Raw genomic sequence first — 24,740 nt, 5'->3', positions numbered from 1 at the left:
GAAGTAGTCCATCAGATGGGAATTCACAGTAATTCACACAGACTTTTCAGGCCTTGAAACATGTGAAAACATTTACAAGGATTCCCTCTCAGCCTTCTGTGGTCCCGCTGAGGAAACTTCCTGTTTTCTTTAACCTGTGATTATAGAATATGCCAAATAACCTGTCTGTATTTTCTTAATATGAGTTTGTTCCAAGTTTTCTAAAATCTTAAATTATCAATTGGTTCTTTTCAATTGACTTTAACCAATGATAGGTAGAAAAACCTTATTGATTATTTTTATTATTGAAAATATTATAACTGAAATATGAAAATAAGAACTAATCGATAAAATGGCATTTTAGAACATGCTCTTTTGAATGCATGCCTTCCCTTCCCATTGTTATCATCACTGTGTTAGAGTCCTAGCTTCTGTAGACTCTTATAAAAGCTTGACTACTGATGAATTAACAACTCCCACTTGCTAAATATGACACTTATGACCCCCCCCATCACCAGTAATAATAGGCAGCAGCAATCACCAAAAATGTATTCCACGGAATTTATTTATGTCCATCTACTTTATACTTATTTAACTGGGAAGTCTATCCATGTAATGGCAGAAATATCTTAATTATTGCTTGATTTTTTTTCATAATACATGCAAAATAAAAATATTTCTTGCATGGCACTTGAGCACCATTTTGCTTCTTTTAAACATTGCCTACATGCTTAGAAACGTTCCCTAGGATGAAGTGTATTGTTTAAACCAGCCTAGGTATATTTACAGTATAGATTTCTAACTAATTTTCGTTTCCAGGTATGCAATGAAATGTTTAGATAAGAAGAGGATCAAGATGAAACAAGGAGAAACATTAGCCTTAAATGAAAGAATTATGTTGTCTCTTGTCAGTACAGGGGTGAGTATTCAATTTCCAGCATTGCTTTTTAAATTTTGTTATTTGTTTATTTTAAAACAGGATCTTTATTATTTTTTTCTAGCTGATTACAGGTCCAGCCAATTCTCTGGTGGGCTAGAATTTGATATCATCTCTTCTTTGATTTTGCAAGTTAGAGGAACACTAGCAGCCTTCATCGTGCACACCCACGACTCTTCTATTTAGTGCCTATTCATTTGTCCTTGACTTCCTTCTTTGCAGACTATAGTACCAGAGATGGCAGAAAATAATTATAACAAAAAAGATCACTCGAGTGTAGTCAAGAATTGACTGTATGACTGAGCAGAAGGACTGACCTAGAGGGGAAAAAGTGAGAAGAAAGTGACCCCTGCTCCCCAGAAGCAAATAGAGAGATCTGAATTGTCCTACGAGGTTGTCCCTCTCAGCACTTCCTGCTCTGTTGACTGGCTTTTCCATTTCCAGCCTGTGTTTCTACCTGTTGGACATTTCACTTTTACCTTAAGCTGTCAGTTTGAACTTAGCATGTTTGAGGCCAGACTTTTGCCTCGTGTCTTCTTCACTTGCAAAGTATCTGCCCGTTCTGATGTTTTTTTCTGTGAATGGTCTCACCCAAGACCAAACCATTGGCTTTTGTTTATCTGTACAGATGCTGCCACACAGGAAGGCATATCCAGAAAAACCTGCCCCCCTAGAAACTTCTGCATGCCATTTGTGGATTTGTGTTCAGAGTAGGTCAGGGATCCAGGACAAGGAAGGGGCAGAGTGTGGAACGGCCGGATTCGCACTGTGTTGCCCACATGTAAATTTAACATCAAACAAGCCAGGAAGGCATATATGCAGAAAGAAATATGGAGATGTCATAGCTGGATTCTAAATAAGGTCATCTTCACCAAAAGGATTTGAAAGAACCAAATATTAATGGCTAATCAAAGAATCCTTTTAACTAGTGAGTGAGGAAGCTGAGACCCAAAGAGGTTAATTTCCTTGCCCAAAGTCTCTGGACTCCTTGGCCAGTGCTCCTTTCTTATGATCACTTTAGAGGCTGTGTTTTTTGTTTGTTTGTTTATCACATATTTATTTTGTTATGGTTTATGTTATTCTAGCATTAGTTTTAAGTGCTTCTAGAAAGGCTATTTGCGATTGAAGCAAAAGAATAGCATAATTTAGCTGAACTGTAACAAATGAAAGCTCAAGAGCCATAAATAATATCTAATTATGTTCCTCTACTTTTCAATGTATGAACATTAAGTATTTTAAAAAAGAGTCATTCTGTCTGTGTGACCAGATTTTTTAACTGATTTTAATGAAACTGAGCATCCCACAGCCTGTGTTGGAATCAGTAGGGATGACACTGGCTTCTTATTTCTTTTGGAAAGGTCTATCTTAATTTCAAACATAGATGTGCTTACTGGAAGAAGATTTTAAGTGATTAATTAGAATATTAATTTTTAACACATTATCTCAAAGCCTTGGATACTTGCTTTCAAGAAGACCTATGGAAAAAAATGTATTGATGTTGGAAAAATATAAATACAGTTTTCATGTAGCATTTTTATATTTATTTGACTCAGGTGAGAGGGATTGTGGTTAAGTAGTTATATAGTTTCTCACTGACGTAACCCTAAGAGAATAAATAAAAAATTGGGGTTATCTTGGTCTACTACTTTGAATTAATTTAAAAGAATTGTTTATATTTTTATTCAAATATCAAAACAATATGGCAGTTTTGCAAATTTTTAATTTGATTCAAATACATAATTTAACCAGAAGAGTTATAGTGAAGTTATTTTTAATTCCTTTTGCTAGTGAAAGGCCATTTTTTATAGGTTTCCATCAATGCTTAGTTTAAAATGACCTCAGCAGGTGAAACTTTAGATTGTCCTGTTTCAGCAGGATTTCTTGTGGTGTAGAGACTGAACTGTCCCCACTCACCATAGTTTTCTTTTGACGGGAATTTTTTTTTTTCCATCTCAAATTGAGTATTCCTCCCCTTATTACTTGGAGACACAGTAGGAAGCCCTGTTCCCTGTTTTCTTCTGTAGTTCTTAGACAGTAAAAAGGGAAATATGCATGTTCAAGAACCAGTGTATGTCCACAGCAGGGAGTGCAGGTTCCTCAGAAGTGTGACTCATTCCTTGAACCGTAGCTGAGCTCCTGGATTGTGCCAGGCACTCTGCCACAAGCCAGGAGCCCCCAAACCTGACCATCGTCCTCGCCCTTGTACAGCTGTACAGAATGGGAAAAAGGTGATACTATTCAAATAGCGGTGGAAATGTATAGACAAGTAGGACATGTGGCAAGAACTGTGGAAGACAGGCACACCGTGCTAAGAAGGCATTTGGCAGGGTAGAGCTGTGGTCAACGAATGCTCCTCTGAAGTTGGAGGTGACCTGGGGAGGTGCCAGTGCTTGTCTGGGCCCCAGGCACATGGAGTTTGAGGAATTAGATGAGGGCAGCCAACCGGGGTCTGTGGAAACTGCGGGGAGGAAAGCAGGATGAAGCTGGAGAGAGGCACACAGAGGCTAGGCCAGACCATGGAGAGTTTTCCAGACCAGTATTGAGGTGCTTAAACAATCTTACCACAGTTGTAGACAACGTGTTTTAACCAGAGAGCTACTACAGTAAGCCTTGCAGTTGGAAAAGATAGCTCCTTCTGCACGGCGGAGGATTTTCTTAAGGAACTACTTCGTGGTCCTATTTTATCACAAGTTTTTCTAGAGTTCCTACAAAACACAAGCTACTTTGCTCACTCTTGGTAGAAATCAAAGAACACAGTTTTTCTTGCTCAGGAGCTTTACTTAAGGGTCTACTTCTCAAAATCCTCTAGCTCTTATTTACCACTAATTTCCAAATGAGGCAGATCCTCTTACCCATAATAGTCTTGGGAGCTGTATCCCACCATTCCTTGCATGGCTGCCTTTTTCTTTTCACTGGGCAGTGTTCAGTTCTGTGTCCTCGACTGTTCATTTTAGGTCTGCTCAAGCACCCTGAGAGATGAAGGGCTGCAGTCAGTGACTTCCGCAGAAGTAGCCAAATCTGACTCCTTTGCCTGCATATGTATACACTGTGTCAAAGGTAAATGCAGCCACACCTTAGTTAAAGTGGTGAAAACAGGCTTTATTCCCCAGCTACTGGCACTAGGGGAAACAGCTGAGCTCCATTCTGACATTGCAGAGGTGATTGGGTGATTGAAAGGGAGAAGGCGGGAGTGGGTGTACTGCGGGCCTTGAGCGGACTCTGGGAAGTGAAAAACTGTAGAAAGTAGTGTGGGGCTGGGACCATGTGAGACCCATCCGGGTTTGCTACTGGCACTTACCCGAGTTAGGCTTCCTGCCCTCCCATGGAGGCTATGAGACAGGGAACTCTTCTTTGGGTGCTGGCTGAGACAAATAGTGAATTCTTTTGGCAGCTTTGATTTCTCTCAGGCAGGCACTTTAAGCAGGGCTGAGGTTATCCTAGGGATGTGGTCTTGAACTGTCAGGAACTGCATTAGTGTATGTTCAAGTCTTTATAGTTCAAGGTTGAGGCCTAGTTGAAGAGAGCGCTCAGAGGAGCCTAGCTAGAGTTCAGTCAAGGAGAGAATCTTAGTTAATTGGTGAAGAAACCTTGTCTTTAAGTAGCATCACGGAGAGAAAAGAACTCTGAAGGGGGTCAGCAGACTTGAGGTTGCGATCTTGGGTGGTTGCCAGTTTTTTTTGTGACCTCAGGCAAGTCATTTCCATTTTGGGGGACCTTCATTTCTTGTCTTTAATATAGAGAAGTCAGACCAGGTGATTTTTCTCTTTTTTAAGAGACTTTCTTACTTCGAGAGGCTATGAAGAGGCTATGATTGCAGATCTAAAATTCATGCTCCATCTTAAAGCATACTATCTTAAGGAGACTTTAACCTTTTGCAGCTGTTTTGGGGCTATCATTAGAAGGATCATAAACCATAATGTTTAGGAATCTCCCTTGGAAGGGACCACTTATCTCCTTGGTGAAGCGGGTGCATTTGGGAAAGACCCTGGTTTAACCAAACTCTAGGTTCACCCACTTCTCTGCTCTGTGAATGAATTACTCATCAGGTCAGGAACAAGAGTATGTGGGGAATCCCATTAAGAAAGGAGCATAATATTTGGAGCAGAGTAAGATAGCCATTTCAGAAGGCTGACGGAAAGGTATGTGGCTTCCAAGTAGGAAAGACCACAGGGCCTTTAATAGAAAAAGGATTGCACCTATATTTTGCCTATTTCAGGCAAAAGAAATCCTAAAAGCAAGAAATGCTAACACCGTCTCAACAGAACTCTAAGGCAAACATGGTAACTACAAAATGAATTTTATAATTCTTTTTAGAGTAATTTTCTCTGGAGGATTTTTGGAAATTGAGTTCAAGTTCATGAATCTTTAGTATATAGAAATATGTAAACTCCAAATTATCTATATGCCCTTAATATAGAGGTTTTAACGATGCAGGTTCTGTTTACAGAGTATTCTGTTGATGTGTGAACATTTCCTTTGGAATTTAATAGTTCTCTGTGTTTATTGAGAAAGCGGATGTAGATAGGCTAGGTAATTATTTTTTTTAAATTTGAATCAGGTTAGTGACAAGTACATACTATATGTGAAGAATCTGAGTAGATCTAGAAGATAAAATAGATCAGTAGCTCTAGCATAGCACTGATGAATTTTCACAAGGGAATACGTTTGTCTCCAGCACAGATCAAGAGACAGAAAGTCACCAGTATTCTGGAAGTCTCCTTGTGCTCCTCTCAGTCACTAACTACAGTTCAGACTTCTAACACTGTGACTTAGTTTTGCTAATTTTGTGTGAGCTCATATAAATATGCTCCTTTGTGTTGACTTTTTTCAGTGTCACTTCTGAGATTCATTTGTGTTGTTGCACGCAACAATAGCACATTCCTGTATCTGTATGCAGGCATCAGCAAGCAAGGTGTGGCCCAGTGACCAAGTCTAGCTTGTGGCCTTATTTTGTACTGCCCATGAACTAAGAATGGTTTTCACATTTTTTCAGGATTTTTAAAAATATCAGCGAAAAAGAATAGATGACAGAGACTGTCTGCGACCTGCAAGGCCTAAAATATTCACTGTTTGGCCCTTTGCAGAAAGCATTTGCTTATCCTAGCTTTGTAGTATTCTGTTAAACAAGGATACCATACTACACGACATTTCTCTATTCTAATATTGGTAGACATTTGAATTATTTTCTGGTTGGGGCTATTTTTAATACTGCTGTTGTAAAGATTCTTGTGCAGGTCTCTTGGTGCATGTAAGTACAGATTGCTGTTAGGTGCCTACCTCAGAGTGAAATTGCCAAGTCATAGGGTTTGCAGGTGAGGCTCAACCTTGGTAGATATCACCAAATAGTTCACTCAAGTGGTTGTACCACTGTACACCCCAGGAGCCATATGTGAAAGTTCCGTTCACTCCACACCTTTCCAGCACTTGGTCTTGTCAGTCTTTTTAGTTTTAACTGTTCTTGTGGGTTTTAGTGGTAGCATATTATGGTTTCAATTAGCATCCCCTCAGAGACACATGAAGTTGAGCATCTGTTGATAGATGTATGGACCATTTAGTGTCCTCTTATGTGAAGTGCTATTTAATTTAATTTAATTTTTGCCATTTTTCTTTTGAGTTGGTTGCCTTTTTCTTTATTAATTTTTAAGAGTTCTTTATACTAGATTTGAGTCATTTGTGTATTTATGGGTTGCAGATATCTTCTCTGTGCTCAGTGCATGGGGCAATAGCCTGAATAAAAATCCAGAGCATGTATTGTATGTTACAGATTAAGTTCTTTATTTTGGTCTGATTTATCAACATTTCTGTTTGTTACTGTTTTTGTGGCCTAAGGAATCTTTACTTGCCCTAAGATCATGAAGATATTTTCTTTTGTCTTCTTTAAAAAGTTTTATTGCTTTATTATTTTAACACACACACACACACGGACACACGTATACCAGGAGTGACAAAAAAAGTATACACATTTTAAGAGATGTTTGTCATAATCAGAAGTGTCTGGAAGCTGAAGATAGCCATTTTGAGCACGTCTTTTAATTGCAGAAGTCAAACATGACTTATATTCATCTTATTGAGTATTATAATTTTAATATAGTTTTTTCCCTTCCCTATTTTAATACATTTTTTGGTACCCTCTGTATATATATGCTGGAGGTGACTTTAGTGTATGGTATGCAATAGGGGTCAAGGTTTATATTTTATTGTATAGATAATAAATTGTTCCAGTGCCACTGATTGAAAAAGTCATCCTTGGTTGGTTGCAGTGGCTCACACCTGTAATCCTAGCACTTTGGGAGACTGAGGCAGGAGTATAGCTTGAGGTCAGAAGTTTGAGACTAGCCTAGGCAATATAGCAAAACCCTGTTGCTACAAAAAAATTTTAAAAAGTAGCCAGCATGGTGGCACAAGCCTGTAGTTCAAACTACTCGGGAGGCTGAGGTGGGACAGTCACTTGTTAGGCTGCAGTGAGCTATAATTGTGCCATGACACTCTAGCCTGAGTGAGAGAAAGAGACCCTGCCTCAAAAAAAAAAAAAAAATAGAAAAGAAAAAGAAGTGGCCATTCTTTCCCCATGCCCTGTTTTGTCAACTTTATCACAAATCAAGTGACCATTTATGTGTGGTTCTATTTCAGGATTCTCTGTTCTGTTCCACTGGTCTGTTTGTCTGCCCTTGGGCTATTATCACACTGTCTGAATTATATACGGCACTTATAAGTTTCCCAGCCTTTTCTGTCTTCAAGAGTATCTGAACTTTTCTTGGCTGTTTATATTTGCGTGCATTTTAGAATCAACTTGCCAGTTTTCATCTTAAGTAAGATTACACAGAATCTATAGATTAATTAGGGAAAAATTGAAATCTGTACATTTGAGTTATTCACCCCTTGCCCATGCTATAATTTTCCACTTTCAAATGCTGATTGAATTCCATTTTTCCTCTCAGTGTTTCAAAACAATAACACAACAATCCTTGTCCTCCACTACCGCCTCCCATACCGTGGTTCTTCCGTCTTCAGAAACAGAAATTGTCATAGATATTTGACTAGCCAGAACCAAAATGTTGACCAACAAAAAGATGGGCTAGACAGTGAATATTTTTCTATAGAATCTATCTTTTGAAGAGAATGTATTTAGAATAGAGTCATGATTGAATCTGAGTGAGAAAGAACCTTCAAGTTCATCTGCTCCATGTTGTGTCTCTGTGCATTTTATCATGTAACCAGAAATCTTTTTCTGTGACTTTTAAAGTTACCATGTAGGTGTCTGTGCTCAATGAACGGGGTGGTGGCCTGAATGAAAATCCAGAGCATGTATTGTATGTTACATAGCTAGAAGGTTCCCCACAAAGAAATGAGAACTGCATGAGGTGATGGATACACTCACTACCCTGATACACCCATTACATTAAAACATCAAATTGTACCCCACGAGTAGGTACCATTACAATGTGTCAATTTAAATAATTAATTAGGTAAAACCCCTAGATATCCTGTCCAGTACAACTTTTGTTTTTCTTATAAGCTTTTGTGTTTCTTACTCTAGGACTGTCCTTTCATTGTTTGTATGACCTATGCCTTCCATACTCCAGATAAACTCTGCTTCATCCTGGATCTGATGAACGGTAAGCACAACTTGGCAAGTCCAAGCACCGAGAAACACTTTGTTATGATGCAAAAACTTATCATGTGCTAATCTAGGCAGACAGCAATTTGAATCTTTCTGATAATTAGCTCCCCCCTGAAGTTTGAGGAAACCTTTCACCCTTCAATTTTCAGTTAAAATTCATTTTAAAATGTTGACTGCAATTTTCCTCTGGGACTCCCGGTCTCTCCCTGGGAAGTTGGATTTTCTAGAAAGATTCTCATAAAATACAGTGAAACTTGATTTTTCTGGAATGCTGCTGGCCTAGATCTTTAATTAGCTTATTTCCTGGCCCTCAACTTTTAGGAATGAAATACCTCATAAGAATATAAGCCAAAGATAGAAACGTATTTAAAAACCAACTTTGAAAGACTGACTTTGGGCCAAGTACAGATTTTAATGCAGTCTTCTATGGCTTCTAAATCTGCAGCACTGGACGTTTACCTTTTAAACTGTAAATGATAACCTTGAGAATGCCGAAAAACATTCAGCTAGAAAAGAAGCTTTCTAATACTAGAAAGTGTCATGGCATATATTCAAAGTATTTTTGGTGACAAGACCTGAAATAAAAAAGCATACAATTCAACAACTCAAATGCCTGGTTTTTTTGAAGTTTTATTATGTTTTGAGTGTTTGATTTAAAACCAACTCTACCCCAAAATGTGAAGAAATTTCACAGACATAATCACAAGCAAAAAAAGCCAGACACAGCAGCAAATATCTCAGTGTTCCTGTTTATGTGACTGTCAGAACAGGCAAAGCTAATTGATGGGAAGGAAGACAGAAGAGGTACCTTTGCCTGACCGTGGCTAGGGCTGAGGTCTTGGCTGAGAGGGCATTCAGGAGGCTTTTGGGGTACTGGGCATCTTTTACATCTCGAACTGGTAGTGACTATGTATGTGGCAAGGGGGACGATACTTGTAAAAGCAAGGGCAATAAACTTGGACCCACATGAACTTTTATAAATCAGTGGAGGCTTTTCCCTTGTAGTTTATAAAAACATCTCCTTACCCTGTCAGAGGCATTCTCTTCACTGTAGTTTGGGACCATGTGATTGTTCCCCTTGCCAACATTGAATTATGGAAAATTTTAACTATCTAGAACCGTTGAATTTTACTGGGGACATCCAAATACCCATCACCTGGATTTTATCACTTAAAATTTTATTGTATTTGCTTTGTCAGATATCTATCCATATGATCAGTTTTGTTTGTATTTTTCTGAGCCAGTTGCTAAGCTGTCTGTCTGTCGGATCACTCTGTAAGTTGATTCCATTATTAAACAGGATTTAAATCATCAGAGCAGGTTGACTAGTCCCACCTTGTGATGGCGTCACAGGCCGAGTTTCCAGCCTGACAGTGCTGTCTCTGCCTTGTTATGTTGTCCCTCCTATCATTGCACTGAAGTCTTTTCAACATTTGACTTTTCTCCATAATGCTTAAAGTGTTTTATTAAATTATGGAGCTCAACCATAGGCAATTCAGCAGAGCAGAAGCATGATTTACTTTATTCTTCTGTGTCCTGACTATTTAGGATGGCAGTGATTTTTGTTTCCTTTAAGTTAACACACCTTGAATTAAATTCTGAATCTCTGGTTCCAGGGGGTGACTTGCACTACCACCTTTCACAGCATGGGGTCTTCTCTGAGAAGGAGATGCGGTTCTATGCCACTGAAATCATTCTGGGCCTAGAGCACATGCACAATCGGTTTGTTGTGTACAGAGATTTGAAGGTGAGGACAGTTGACAGACTCTTTCTGTATAGTAAGTAGACATTGAGCTAATGGCCCTCTGGAAGTCCCCTTTTCTTTTGCAGAGTCCTGCCATCTTCCTCTTGGCCCTCAGCTCAGCCCTGATGAGGTCACTGTTATGTGATATTGGTCTCCTCTAGATCAAACTTTGAAAGGATGGAACGCACATCATCGTTATAACAACTTCAGTGCCTGGTGTGGCACATACTCTAAGTCAAAAATTCTAGTTGATTAATGGCGCAGTGGCTCACGCCTGTAATCCCAGCACTTTGGGAGGCAAAGGCGAGAGGATTGCCTGAGCCTGTGGGTCCAAGACCAGCCTGGGCAACATGGTGAGACCGCGTCTCTACAATAAACCAAAAAATTAACTGGGTGTGTGGGCATGTGCCTGTAGTTCCAGCTGCTTGGAAGGCTGAGGTAGAAGGATTGCCAGAGCCCAGCAGGTCGAGACTGTGGTGACTGTGAGCAGCATGCCACTGCACTCCAGCCTGGGCGAAAGAGTGAAACTCCCAACTCAAAACAAAACAAAACAAAAACAAACAAACAAATGAGTGAAAATCAGGGTAGAGTTTGTGTGTGTGTGTGTGCGTTTGTGTGTGTGTGCGTGCGCGCGCGCATACGCCCCATCATAATTCAATGAAAGTCCACTAAGCAGTTGGGCTCTGTAGTTCAGCCTGTAATCTCAGCACTTTGGTAGGCCGAGGCAAGTGGATTGCCTGAGTGTGTGTGTGTGTGTGTGTGTGTGTGTGTGTGTGTGTGTGTGTCCCATCATAATTCAATGAAAGTCTACCAAGTAGTTGGGCTCTGTAGTTCAGCCTGTAATCTCAGCACTTTGGGAGGCCGAGGCAAGTGGATTGCCTGAGCCTAAGGGTTCGAGACCCACCTGGGCAACTTGGCAAGAACTTATCTCTACAATAAATCAAGAATTAGCTGGGTGGTAGCGCATAGCTATAGTTCCAGCTATTTGAAAGGCTGAAGCGAAAGGATCTCCGGATCCCAGCAGGTCGAGGCTGCGGTGGCCGGGAGTGTGCCACTACACTCCAGTTTGGGCAACAGAGGGAGACTCCAACTCAAAAAAAAAAAAGAGAGAGAGAAAGTCCACTAAGCAACTGATTTGGCTGTAGCTCACTGTTTACCGGGCATCTACACTGGGGCACCAGGACATAGAATGGCCAAGTAATGCCTCCTCTGGGCATGGCTGATCAGGGAGGGCTGGATTGCAGATCAGCCTGCACAATTTCTCCCAGAGGCTACTCTCATATCTTCATTTGTTTTGAGATCGCCTCAAAAATCATTAAATAGATTTTCAGATCCCTGAACTGTGTAACCTCTGATTGCTGTGCTTGGCTTTCTGTTCTTGTCCTCTGTAAAAGCTCGCTGGCCTTGAAAGTAATGAAGTAGCAGTATGCTGAGTTTATCCTTTCCAGTCCTGGGTTCTTCATGATGAAGGGCGTTAGGGGCTTGCTCAGTCCATTCATGGTGACACTCACCTAGTTGCCATGACCTGTAACAGCCTGAAGGCAGGGATGGACAAAAGGGACCTTGACCAATGATAAAAATGATTATGCAAATATAGAAATGCATCAATGCTAATGAGAAGAAAAATGATAGGCACAACAGTTGGTCAGTAGGCTAAGAAGACTCCAGGAGAATGTGTTCAGATTCCTTCTTGATTGAACCCACAGTGGCCAGCTGAAATACAGTTTCTGTTCCTTTTGCTAAGGAGCTAAGATATTGTCATTAGCTTTTTAAGATTATCTTTTAAAATATTATAAAAATTACATTTCATTTGCAAGCATTTCTTTTTTCACAAAATATTTTGTGAATTTTAAAGCTTTCTGCAAAGTTAAAGAATTATTTCCTAGTTTTCCTACAAGCATAAAGAATAAAAAAATATTTTTGTTGAATTAGAAATAATTAGACATTGGTTGACCCAAGACATTTTATTTCCTTGTGTGAATTTTGCAGAAGAATAAAATTCATGCTGAAGGCCCATGAAGCACTATTGTAATACATTCTAATTTAAATCTATAACCAGTTTCTAATCATCGTTATGCTTTATTTTTGTTTTCTAAGCTACTTAGTAGGTAGTGGTACTATTTAATTTCTGTTCAAACTTAATTCTAGTCTCTCATGATTATTCATGTTTCAATTTTATAATAGCATGTTATCATTTTTATTTTGAGCAAAACAGTAGTTGATGTTCTGCAAAAAAATTATTAAGATGACTATAATTCAATATATATTAGAGAGAGGAGCTTTGTCTTTCATGATGACTAAATCTAATCTTAATGGATACATTTCATCAGAGTTGTGGTCAAAATCATATTTGGGCATTTGGTAGGGCCCAGTGTTGATGATGTATCAATAAACAGAAATGTCATTTATTGGGATTAGTGTGGCACTGTGGAATATTTTGATTTCGTATACATTTATACATTCTCGCCAGCTTCCTTTCTGTTATGTGCTTCTTGGCTTCATTCTTAGAAGTCCTTGTGGTTCACATAGGCCAAGCATGGAGAAGCACACCTGCACTGCAGTTCTTGGAGCAGGGAAAAGGAAATGCTTTTGACTCTGATGAACTGTGGTCTTACTATGGTCATGTTACCTGCCCTGGACTTCATTTTTTAATGAGTAGACTCTTTCGCCTCTGTCATTAACATTTTCCTGCTGAAGTTAACATGAAGAATATCGCTCTCAGTATTGTGCCCTACTTTGATATAATAGTATAAAGCTATAATTCATGTTTGTGAGCAAACTATGATAAAACAATGAGATATCCAATTTTTGTATTTTAGCTCTCAAAGTCCTTTTGGCATCTGGGACTCTTAAGGTCACATTCTTTTTCTGTTTAGCCAGCAAATATCCTCTTGGATGAACACGGACATGTAAGGATATCAGATCTCGGTCTTGCCTGTGATTTTTCCAAAAAGAAGCCACATGCGAGTGTGTAAGTAGTGCATCAACTCTGTTCACTATCATTTATCTAATGCAACTCATTTATTCAGTCAGTTGATGGACTGGCCATTTGTCCAGCGGTGATTTTCCATATGTGAAAAGCTGAAGCGTGGGAAGATCCAATATCCCAGGTCACGGGAGAGGAGATTTGAGTGCTATGCTTTCTGTCACTGTCTGTGGGAAGCATGAATTGACCCACGAAGTAACTGACCTGCTCAAGGGCCAGAGTGGTGTGTCATAAACAGTTGCAGGCTCAGTGGCTCAGCCTGTAATCCAGCACTTTGGGAGGCCGAGGCAAGTGGATTGCCTGAGCCCTGGGGATCGAGACCAGCCCAGGTAACTTGACAAGACCTCATCTCTATAATAAATTTTTTAAAAAAATTAGCCGGGCATAGTAACATGCACCTGTAGTTCCGGCTACTTGGAAGGCTGAAGTGGAAGGATCACTGGAGCCCAGCAGGTCAACGCTGGGGTGGCTGTGAGCGCACCACTGCACTCCAGCCTGGGCAACGGAGTGAGACTCTGACTCAAAAAAAAAAAAAAAAAGACTTGCAACCTCACAAAAAACCTGACTTCAGGCTGCCTGTGTGACCCTAAGCCAGTCAGTCAGTTGACCTCTTTGACCTCAGTCTCTTCATCTGTAAATAGAGATAGTAACAAACCCCTGAAAGTTGTCATAAAGATCAATGAAGGTGCCTTGCTAGGAAGACACAGAGGCAGCTGCACTGAATCTCCAAGGGGGTCCTCAGTCCCAAGTTTCTCTCTCCATCTACTTTTTCTTCTTTTTCAAAAAGGCTTTCTTTTTCTTTTTTTAAATCTGACGAGAAATCAGGATTTTCCCTCTCTCTCTCTCTCTCTCTCTCTCTCTCTCTCTCTCTCTCTCTCTCTCTCTCTTTTAATTAAAGAAATAAGTCATTCATGCGCAGTTCAAGCTTTCAATGCAGGCCATATTGTTAGATTTGGACATTGTACCAGTCCTCTAGGGACCACCAGGTGCCTCCTGTGACACAGCCCTCAGCCAGCACCTGACAGCCCCATGGATGTTGAATGCTCTTTGGGGAGCCATGCTTAATCAAAGCATGTAGACCCCGGCTGAGGACTTCTCTCTGAACCCAGCGCTGTTGAAAAGGCATCAGCACCATAAGATGGCGCTCGCAGGGCTCTGCAGAAACACAGTGGTTTTCACTTCTGTTTCTTTGGTATCAGATGATCTAGGTGGAAAGTATGAACATGTGTGCAGCTTGAGGAAAAATAGACAACTCTGGCTTTATTTGGTCTTTTTAAATGTCTCCTTCTTAGCACTGAATCTTTTAAAATTACATTTCATTGTACATCTTGAGCTAACATTCATCTCTGTGTTGAATGGTCTTGAAGAAACTCCCAGGAGTCTCATTTCATGCATCCGTGCAGAAAATAAACTACAGATCCTTCCTTTGTGTAACCAGAAGTAAAGTGGTTCTGAATTGCAATACTTTATGAGGGACTGCATTAAATCCAAATTGCCTTTTAAAGCTCTGATCAAATGTTAATAGTGACTAGTACCATTTCTGTAAACATTTTTCTCTTTTTCTACAGAATCTGGGATATGGTGATAAAAGCATTAGCATTTTGCTGGCACTTTGCAATTATTAGGCCAAAACCTGTGGTTGTATAAGCTTCTCTCAGGGAGTTTCATCAGACGTTTTTAAGAGAGTCATTTGAATTTTTAATGCCACAGCTATTTGGTATGCTAATTTCCTCAATTTAGTATAGTCATAACTAAATATGAATCAAAGAGTTCTTAGGAGTTAATCTTCCCAGGAATTAACTTTTGGATATGGGGTTATTTATTTCCTAATAGGGCCTAACCTCCTTTTTATCGTAATTCACATGTCAGCTCTGAACAGTGGGCTGTCCTTTTGCCTGCTCTGGAAAGCACAATATTCGAACAGCCTCTGTAAAGGGTCAGGGGTGAGAAGGGTGGTTTCCATGTTTACATGATGTGAGGGAGGTCACTACTTGAAAAAAAAGATACATATTTTAAATAAAGGAGGCATTTTATGGCTAAGAACAAAGGCTGTGGCATCAACAGACCTGGATTTGAATTCCTCTTCCAAGTTGTACAAGCTTCATTTTCCCGTTCTATGAAGAGGAGATGACAATTTGCCCCATGTGATAATTGTGAGGATTAAGTCAACTAATTAATTAGTTCAGCAAATCTTTATTTAACTTTTGCTGTGTGCCGGGTGCTGGTGATGCCATGGTAAGACAGAGCTGATCCCTGACCTAGAGCCATCAGCCCAGAGAACTGTGTCCACTAAATGACCGGTGTGTAGGGTGGTGACTGGTATATGGGGTGGCAGTGTTACTGGCAACATTCACTGTGTTACTAGCACAACATCAGCTGTCTTAGGCATGCATAGCTAACTGCTTTGAATATGTTACCTTCACAGACATCTCATAAATTATAGATATTGCTATCTACTTTTTAAGGATGGAAATTGAATTTCAGAGAAATTAAGTGATTTGAACCAGGTCTCACAGCTGGCACACAGTGGGGCTAGAATGAGAATCCGGTTCTGTCTGATTCCAAAGCCTTTTTTTGCTCTTTACACTACATGGATGAACTCTCTGCAGCTTTGAAATAATCAATCGATTACTCTAAGATTTGGGGGCCAGAATTTCACTTTGAACTTGATTTCCCATGTCTTCTCAAAGCTGTAGAAGTGATTCTTTCATCTAGCAGCCAACCAATCCAAAGTAGTGTTGTGGTCGAAGATCCTGATTTGAGCTTAGTCTTACTTAGTACATTTAGTGGCAGAATCACACATTATTGTAAACTCAAAGTTAAGTGTAGGTTAGCCCTGAAAAAGGGAAACATGCAGAATTGGGCAGATTGTCAGTGACTAATTTGAGTATTGGCTTTTTAAATCTAAGAACACAAGGCTGTGTCTCATGTCACAGCATCTTAAAACTCTCAAGTGTTCGTTCAGTATTAATAGTAGTACAGATCTTCAGCAGAATGCGGCAGGAAGCACTCGTAGCAGCCGTGTAGGCAGAAGCAGAAAACTATAGCAGACAGTCCGTGCTCGGCTCAGTTATGTCCAGCATAAGCTTGGAGAACTGATCTGCATTAACTTATTTTATTTATCTTTGTAGATATCTTTCCATTCCAGAATTGTGCTTAGATCCTGAGAATTACATGTTAAAAGATCTCCACCAGGCGCTTTCCAGGCAACACTAAAACTTTCCCTGAAAAATGGTTCAGATGCCCCTGATGGAAACCCCTGATGGTCTCGCAGCATGGCTGGACAACCTAACACTGTCAGACTTTAAATTCTGGGTGAGACAGCTCTCCAGAGCACACCCTTACCTAGCTGAACCAGTGCCTGTTTTCACTGTTCGATAAAACTCTCAAACAGCACCTCGTAGAGCATACTGGACCCCATGATGATCTGGGCCTGTTCATGACCCGAAGTCATTTATTCTGAGAAGATTCTCACTGTTTCTGAGCCTAAGTTAAAAGTATTACGCTAAGGTGAAGCTGGAGATTAAAACCCCCAGCATGGGTTGAGTTCTTCTTATGTGCCAGCCCGGGACATGTGCAGTCCTCACAGCAGCCCTGAGAGAGAGAGAGGTATTATCTCACGACCTATTCATTTGATTGATGAGGGTGAAATGGGTGTAGAGCATGAAGATAAGGCCACATCTTTGAAACATCCCCATGGCTGCCTGGTGCTCTTCCTCAAGGAGGACAGGGGTGTTGTGGAGTGGGAAGAGCTTTAAGTTGCAGATGGTGTAGATTATATTTGAAATGGTTGGCCTCTCAAGCGATTTCTCTCAACTTCCTGAAAATCGTCTTCACATTTGCTTAGTGCTGAGTCCGCTGACCTTCAGCAGCTTTTCAAACCCGACACATAGTTTCTCCAGATGATGTTCTTGTGGGCTTGTGCTCTCCTTCCTCCCTACCCCATCGGGTCTGTCACCAGTTGTGACCAAGCAGATAGCCCTCACCCTTAGCACGGGCGAGGTCAAGTCCTCAGCAGCACCATATGGGATGGACGTCCCCATGCCTTCAAGGTCCACAGCACTGTGGTGTCATCACCCACTCATCATCTGTTCCCTCCCTCTTCCCCTGCCTCCTGTGACCCCACATACCTCTGCACAAGAGCTCTTGAACGGGCAGGAGAATTTTTGCTCTTCATAGCTGGAGTAAAGAAGGGCTACTGAGATTCAGATTTCACCTCCTAGGCTGTGGAACTCTCGTTCATATTTATTTCACATGGAAATTTATTCATGTTAATTCATATACTGGCAGAAAAGATAGTTTCCCCATTGGATGTTCAATGAATCATGTCTGTGTTGAAGCACAATTGTCCCTTCTCCTTTGTTTACAGCTGCTGCATCTAATGAATGATGCCCGCGCCCTTGGCACGCTCTTAGTGTTTGACAAGGTGGGTGTCTCTAATAACTGCATGTACGCTTTCTTTTCCCTAGTGGCACCCATGGGTACATGGCTCCCGAGGTGCTGCAGAAGGGGACCGCCTATGACAGCAGCGCCGACTGGTTCTCCTTAGGCTGCATGCTTTTCAAACTTCTGAGAGGGTGAGTGAAATCAACCCCATTAGTGCTATTATCGTGGCACGGACCTTGATGAAACTGAGATTATTTAGATATGTCTAAATCCTAATGTTGTTTTAAATCTCACGGTGATCCTAAGCCACATGCGAATCTGGAAGCCTCTTTCTGTGGCATACAAGAGTGAGAGCTGCTTCCCCATAAACTGTCAGATGAACGCTTATGGCTTACTGCTTTTTATTCCATATCATGTAAGAACCAGAATACTTTCAAGCCTAAAGTAAGACTACTTTGAAATATTTCCATTGGTAAGCCACATTCTGGGAATAAGTATTGTTTTAAAACATGGATAATGGAAGAAGGTAGGATAATTTTTCTCCATAGAAATTAATTACTCATTAATTTCTTAAAGTTTAAAGCATGGTGAGGGTTACCCCCAAAAAAGGATGAAGATCCAAAATAAACCTATCTTAAAAGTTTGCATCTATTTAAACATGCTGAAATTAATTTGTGTTTTTAAAGCTAGTATTATGCTTGACCCTTGTTCTAAACCACCAAAAATTATGAACTAGACTGGAAAAGATTGTGAAAGGAAAGCCTTCTCAAAATATAAGTTCATATTGAACATTTAATTATGTCAACGTTTCCATTAGTTTTAAGATTTTTAGCCAACTTTAATGGAGAGCTTAAGTTTTTAAAATATTTTTATTCTTCACTCGTAAAGATAGAAAAGACACTTTACATTAAAATTTCCAACTCAAGACTTTCTTTGTAATGTTCTCTGAACACAGTCCCAGTGGCTTGCTCAACTTTTCACATTTCCATCAGCAAGATGAAAATTAAGCACCACTGCATCTTCTTATTACATTTAGCACATAGAGAGACTGAAGTCCATATTCCCCCCAAACTAGGTTCCGAGCACTCTCTCTATTTTCTTAGGACTCTGATAACCCAGTTGTTCTCTGCTCACTGTATTCACTTGGGATCTAAAATTGTATTATTGCTTAGAAAGTCAGGATCTGTTGTTCCTTAATTGAATTACTGTATTTGTGGAGCCTGAATGGCCTTAATTCATATCATCAGACTAGCTGACCTAATTAGAGAGTTTATTTAAGCAAACCAGAGAAAACCATTTCCCCTGTGAGATGCTGTTTTCCCCAGTGGAGTCACTTGTGTGCAGAGAGAGAGCATGAAGACACCCCACGGGTCTTTATTTTGGATCTCTGCTAGAGATGTGGTTGGAGACAGGCAATTCAAGCTCACAGAATCTGAAATTTATAAGAAAGCTCTGTGCAGCAGCTACCCTGTTGAATGCAGAAATCAACAGTAAACCAGAACAGGGAAAGTTGTAAAGCCTTGCATCATGAGTTTCTTTATTACTCTCGTAACGGTGTCCACATGTCCATGCTTATAGGTGGGGAGGATTTGGTATAACACTGTTTTTAAAAAAGATTGGAAAGTTTTGTTTAATTATTAATTCTGTACGATCCAGCAGTGTGGTTTGTGGCTAACAAAATGAGTTCAGTCTAAATAATTCAAGTTTAGAGTACTGAATTGGATGATACTGATTCCTATGAGAAGTCCTTGATCGGGCTTGATTGGAGCATTATGTTCAGTGTGGCTCCTTTTGAGAAGAGTCTTGACAGACAGGAAGACATCCAGTGACCTTCCAGATAGGAAGACATCCATCCTTCCAGACAGGAAGAATGTCTGAGGAATGGATGAGCAGAGAATGATGAAAGAGCTAGAAATGATAATATACGTAGGAAGATTGAAGAGCTGGGTCCAGATGTTGGGGAAGGCAGCAAGAACCCATCCAGAGGGTGAGCATTATGAGGAGGGAAAAAGATTGCAGTCTGAATCCACGCAGGCATTTGAGCTGCCCAATGAAGGAGTGTTCTACCTCACAAACAGCAAGCTCCCTGTCACTGTCTGTTGACCATTTATTGAACCCTAAATAGAAAGAATCCTCCTAGTGCATGATAGATAGGATTAGATGACTCTTCCCTGCTAAGATTTAAGATTGTATGTTATTCATTGCTTGTACAAAAGTTACCCACTGACAGGTTATAGCACTAAAACCTAAGAGCAGGAAATATCTTTTGACTTAAGTGATTTAAATCTAACTTGATGAGCATTTATTGAGTACTTCTAACATACAAGAGATGGTGCTTGATGCTGTAAGGGAAGGAAGGGAGGGAAGAAAGGAAAGAGGGAAAGGAAAGGAGAAAGGGAGAAGGGAAGAAGGAGACAAGGAGAGAAGAAGGGAGGGAGGGAGGAAGAGAAGGAAGGAGAGGGGAGGGAGGAAGAGAGGGAAGGGGGGAGGGATGGAAGAAGAAAAGGAGAGAAGGGATGGAGGGAGAGAGGAAGGAAGGGAGGGAGGGAAGGAAGAAGACAAAAAGGAAGGAAGAAAGAAGGGAGGGAGGGAGACAGAGGGAGGAAGGAGGAAAGGCAGCTTAAGGGATACACAGTTCAGGAGAAGAGCCAGAAATGTACAGACAGGATCACAAGCCAACTGCAGCCATGTTGTACCCGTGGGGCACAGACGCCAGGAGAGCCACTTGTAACCTGGAAGAGCAGGTTCGACTACACTTGGGAGATGGTATGCGGAGGAGGCTTTGAAAGACAGATACGATGGCAGTACAAAGACCTGTGCAGGGAATAAACATAGTCTCTGCTTCTTTTATTTTAATTTATTTTTTTATTTTAAGGATGTGGGGTACAATTCAGGATTAGATGTAAAACAATCATTGTACAGGTAAAGTTTGGGCCTCACTTTGATCCCCACTTTGCCTGGTTAAAGATTGGATACCCTTATTTGTTTAATTTTTTTTTTAAGTCAAATACCGGCCAGGCTCGATGACTCAGCCTGTCATCCCAGCACTTTGGGAGGCCAAGGCAAGTGGATTACCTGAGCCTGCAGGTTCAAGACCAGCCCGGGCACCTTGGCGAGACCTCAACTCTACAATAGATAAAAAATTAGTCTGGCACCCTGGTGCGTGCCTATAGTTCTGGCTACTTGGAAGGCTGAGGCAGAAGGATCACCAGAGCCCAGCAGGTCGATGCTGGGGTGGCAGTGAGCGTGCCACTGCACTCTAGCCTGGGCAACGGAGTGAGACTCTGACTCAAACAAGCAAACAAACAAACAAACAAAAAAACAAATAGAAAGTCAAATACCACATGTTCTCACTTACAAGTGGGGGCTAAACAATCCACTTACAAGTGGGGGCTAAACACATGGACATAGACAGGAATAATGAACACTGGAGACTCCAAAAGGTGAAAGAAAAGTGAGGGATGAGAAATTACCTTTTGGGTACTAGGTACACTGTTCAGGTGAAGGTTACACTAAAAGCCCAGACTTCACCACTATGCAACATATCCTTACAGCAAAAATGCACCTATACCCCCTAAACCTATAAAAATTTAAAAAAAGAACACCACCGAGAGGTAGTGAGTGAGGTATGATGACCACTTAGGCTTAGTAAACAGCTCAAGAAGGTGGGAAGCACAAGGGCTCTCTGAAGGGTCTTCTTGCTCCCCCAAGTCAATTTCCTTCAGTCCCAGCATGGCTTCCCTACCTGCTCTCCTCACTGGGTCCGGCATAATCCCGAATGTCTTGTGGCAGGCTGGGCAAACCACTGTCCGATTTTCCAGCTCAGCAGGGCACAGCAACCCACCGCTTTGACCAAACAAAGGTCCCTCTCCTCAATCTCAGCCCGGCACTGTCCTACCTTCCTCACCATCAGGCGCCCCTCGTCCTTCTCCAGCTTGGCGTGACACCGCTTCTGCTCACCACCCTCCTCTTTCCCTCAAAGCCCCCTCATTCCCTCAATGCCATGTTTGGCAACGCATCCAACTCCCACTCCTCTGGACGAGCCCAGCTCTCTAGGGCCTCTGAACCTGAGGCCTTTTCATGAGTGTCACCTGTGGTTCTCCTCTTACCCCACTGGCCTGGCCCACACTGCCCATTCCTCTGCCCCACAGCCACACCACAGCGACACCCCCCTCCATTCCCTCAGTCTAGCAATACTGTTTCCCTTATCTCCTCCCCAGTGCTCCCTCTTCCCCCAGGCCCCCAGCAAAGGCTGACCCTGGACCCTGTGCCTGCAGGCACCTGTTCCTCACCTGGTGATCACAGCCTAATGAGGTACGCCAGCAACAGGCAAAAGGTGTTCAGGTTCTGTGGGGCCTTGGTTGCTCTGTCCCAGACCCCGTCCCTCGCACCCCTCACAGCCTCCTCTGCTGCCGCCACCTCAGCTCACCAGCCCACCCAGCCCTGCGAGACCCCCTCATGCCGGGGGAGAGGTGGTGTCTCCTGCTTGGTCCACAGAGACAGCTAGCTTGTCCCCTCCTCTGCCACTCCACTTCCCCGATCGGGTACCCTTGTGGATGAAGTGTGCCTCCTCCCTCTCCTGGCAGTTGCCCTCTACCGCCAATCCCTTTTTTATAGTATTATGGTAATTATTTCAGGGTCCACTTATGAGTGAGAACATGTGGTACTCAGTTCTTAGTTTCTGTAATAGATCACTGAGGATAATAGACTCTAAATCCATCCAAGTCACGGTGAAGTTCATAGTTTTGCCCTTCTTTATGGCTGAGTAATATTCCATCATGTATATGTATCACTTTTTTTTATCCAGTTCAGTTTTGACGGGCAGCATGGTTGGTTCCATGTTTTTGCTGTTGTGAATAGTGCTGCGATAAACACATGTGCACTGGTGTCTTTCTTACAGTGTTCTCAAGCAGGGAGGGGTATGAAGGAGAAGGAGGAGAAGGTTGGGTCAGCACTGTGGATGGCCTCGGCTTCCACGAGTGAGTGAGATGATTCTGGCAGCAGCTTGGGGCATTGGCACAACAGACTGGAGGCAGGCATGAGAACCTGGGCACAAGGCTGTGAGCTCAAACTAGCCCAAGGTCCCAGAGCTGGGCAGGAGTTCAGGATGCCAGTAGTGTAGAATTCGAGTTCATCATCCTTTGGTGTTTTTGTAGTGTGCTTGTTGGGGCGGGTGTTTTTGTTTCAAATGGATGCTTAAGTATGGGAAGATAGGCGTTAAAGATAGTACCAGTTAATCTTCAAAATAATTGGGAGAATGGGAGGATCATTACCAAAACCAGTAGTTGCCCATCAGCAGTTTACATTAAACTGAGGTTTATAGAGGGCTTTCGGGAGCAAAACCCTGTGGTGGGATGGGCAGAGGGTGGGGCTGCCCACAGGAGCCTTCACTCCCTTGGCTGTAATCCAGGGGATAATTCCACCTGTTCTGCATTCTCACAAAGCTGCCTGTGGGAAAAACTAAAAAATACACCTGTCAGCATCCTGTGCATTTTTCATTCGTCATATAGAAGGGAGTCCCTGGCAGCTGTCTTTTCTCAGGCACAAGGGACCTGAGAAGCTCAAAGCAGCAGGACAGCAGGTCAAGTGGGCAGAGCAGCGACCGGCAGGGCCTCCTGGGTACAGGTGCTGGGGACAGCCTGTCCTCTCTGTGTCCTGGCACTCTCCTGGGGCACCCATCATCAACCTCAGGGGACACTGGGCAATGGCTAGAGGCTTTTTTGGTTGCCATATCTTGGGGAGGGGCTGGCACTGACAGGTCAAAGATGCTGCTCAACATCCAGCAATGCACAGGACAGCCCCCGGTGCACTGGCCAAGAGTGGTCCGGAGCAGACGCCAACAGTGCTGAGCTGAGGAGCACTGCTGTAGAGTGAGTCTCCTCTCCCTCCTCCCACATCTGTGCAGTGAGGTTGAACCAGGTGCACCCAGGGTCTTTCTTCTTTTATTCTGTGAGGCAACACTCCTTGCGCTGACCAGTGTGTCCTATTGCTTCTGCTGGAACACTTTTCCATGCCCCTCATCTTGTCTCGACACCCCATAAGAATACCACAAGGCACTTGGAGAAGCAACCTGGTGGAAGAAAGCTGTCAAGGCTTGAGGAGGGATTTTGCACTCCCCAAGTGATGAACTGAGCCATTCGTATGCCATGTTTTTGGGTACTGATCTCTGCTTCCGTTTCAGATGACTATATCAGATATTGAAGAACATCTATGTGTGAAGTTGTGTCCATGTTGCAAATCTGTGGAATTGCTGGCATGATCCTCAGTCTAGATTTAAGAGGTCCACTAAGGAAAATAATGGATGTGACAGTGGCTTCAATCTTAAGCTTGTCACCATTGATTGTCTTTCGTGGAGGTGTCTGAGATAGGGAGTAGCCAGGGTGGTGGCCCCAGGAGAGCCGAGAGCTGCCTGGGTTATTGAATTTGCTCCATGTAGGGCCACAAGGAAAGTTTATATTTTGGCAACTGTTGGCTTAGGTTCAAAACGCATATTTAATGTAACATGAATCTTTTTGGAATTCTAAAATTAGCTTTTGATGTGAGAGTTTTTGACCACTTGTAATTATGAATGTATTGTTTTTTTGAACTCATTGTTTCCCTGTGACTGTGACCCAACTAACTTGGAGTGTGTGTGTGTGTGTGTGTGTGTGTGTGTGTGTGTGTGTGTGTGTGTGTGTGTTCCCATCATGTGTCCTCGGAACGGCTTCCCAGCTCATGTGGGGGAATTGTGCAGCTGTCCCACTCTGTCTGAAGTTCAGAAAGCTACACTTGGCTGCTGCACATGTGCATTCTCTTCCCACAGCATTCCCCAATGCAGCCATAATGTTGCATGTGGGGTGGGGAGAGCTTGGCCCTGCTGTGGGAGCTGTTGACAGGCCTGTTACTGTCTCCTATTTAAAGCGGCTGCGTCAGGGCACAGCTGCGATCACGCAGGATCTGTGAGTACCACGTGCCTCACTCAGAACGGAGATTATTACTATCGTAGGTTTTCTTTAACATTTTCCAAAATAGAAACCAAGTCTTTGGCTTTGTTCACAAAGAATAATCAAGATACATTGGAAGCAGATGTGCATCAAGATTTTAACTT

General features: G+C 42.1%; 1 protein-coding gene across 1 annotated transcript in view; it reads left to right on the top strand.

The window, feature by feature from the left end:
- Window positions 1-24,740, top strand: part of GRK3 (G protein-coupled receptor kinase 3) — a gene marked incomplete at its 5' end in the record, with an annotated part of 58,794 nt that overhangs the window by 7,830 nt on the left and 26,224 nt on the right. The window contains 5 exons of the mRNA XM_021715286.1: window positions 799-898; window positions 8,454-8,532; window positions 10,154-10,284; window positions 13,158-13,252; window positions 17,737-17,844. Coding sequence (XP_021570961.1) covers window positions 799-898; window positions 8,454-8,532; window positions 10,154-10,284; window positions 13,158-13,252; window positions 17,737-17,844 — 513 coding nt within the window. The remainder of the gene's footprint in view (window positions 1-798; window positions 899-8,453; window positions 8,533-10,153; window positions 10,285-13,157; window positions 13,253-17,736; window positions 17,845-24,740) is intronic.

The sequence above is a fragment of the Carlito syrichta genome, unplaced genomic scaffold, assembly GCF_000164805.1.
Source record: "Carlito syrichta isolate Samal-C Ts95f unplaced genomic scaffold, Tarsius_syrichta-2.0.1 Scaffold306949, whole genome shotgun sequence".
Taxonomy (NCBI): domain Eukaryota; kingdom Metazoa; phylum Chordata; class Mammalia; order Primates; family Tarsiidae; genus Carlito; species Carlito syrichta.
This window is presented reverse-complemented; position numbering and strand designations above follow the sequence as displayed.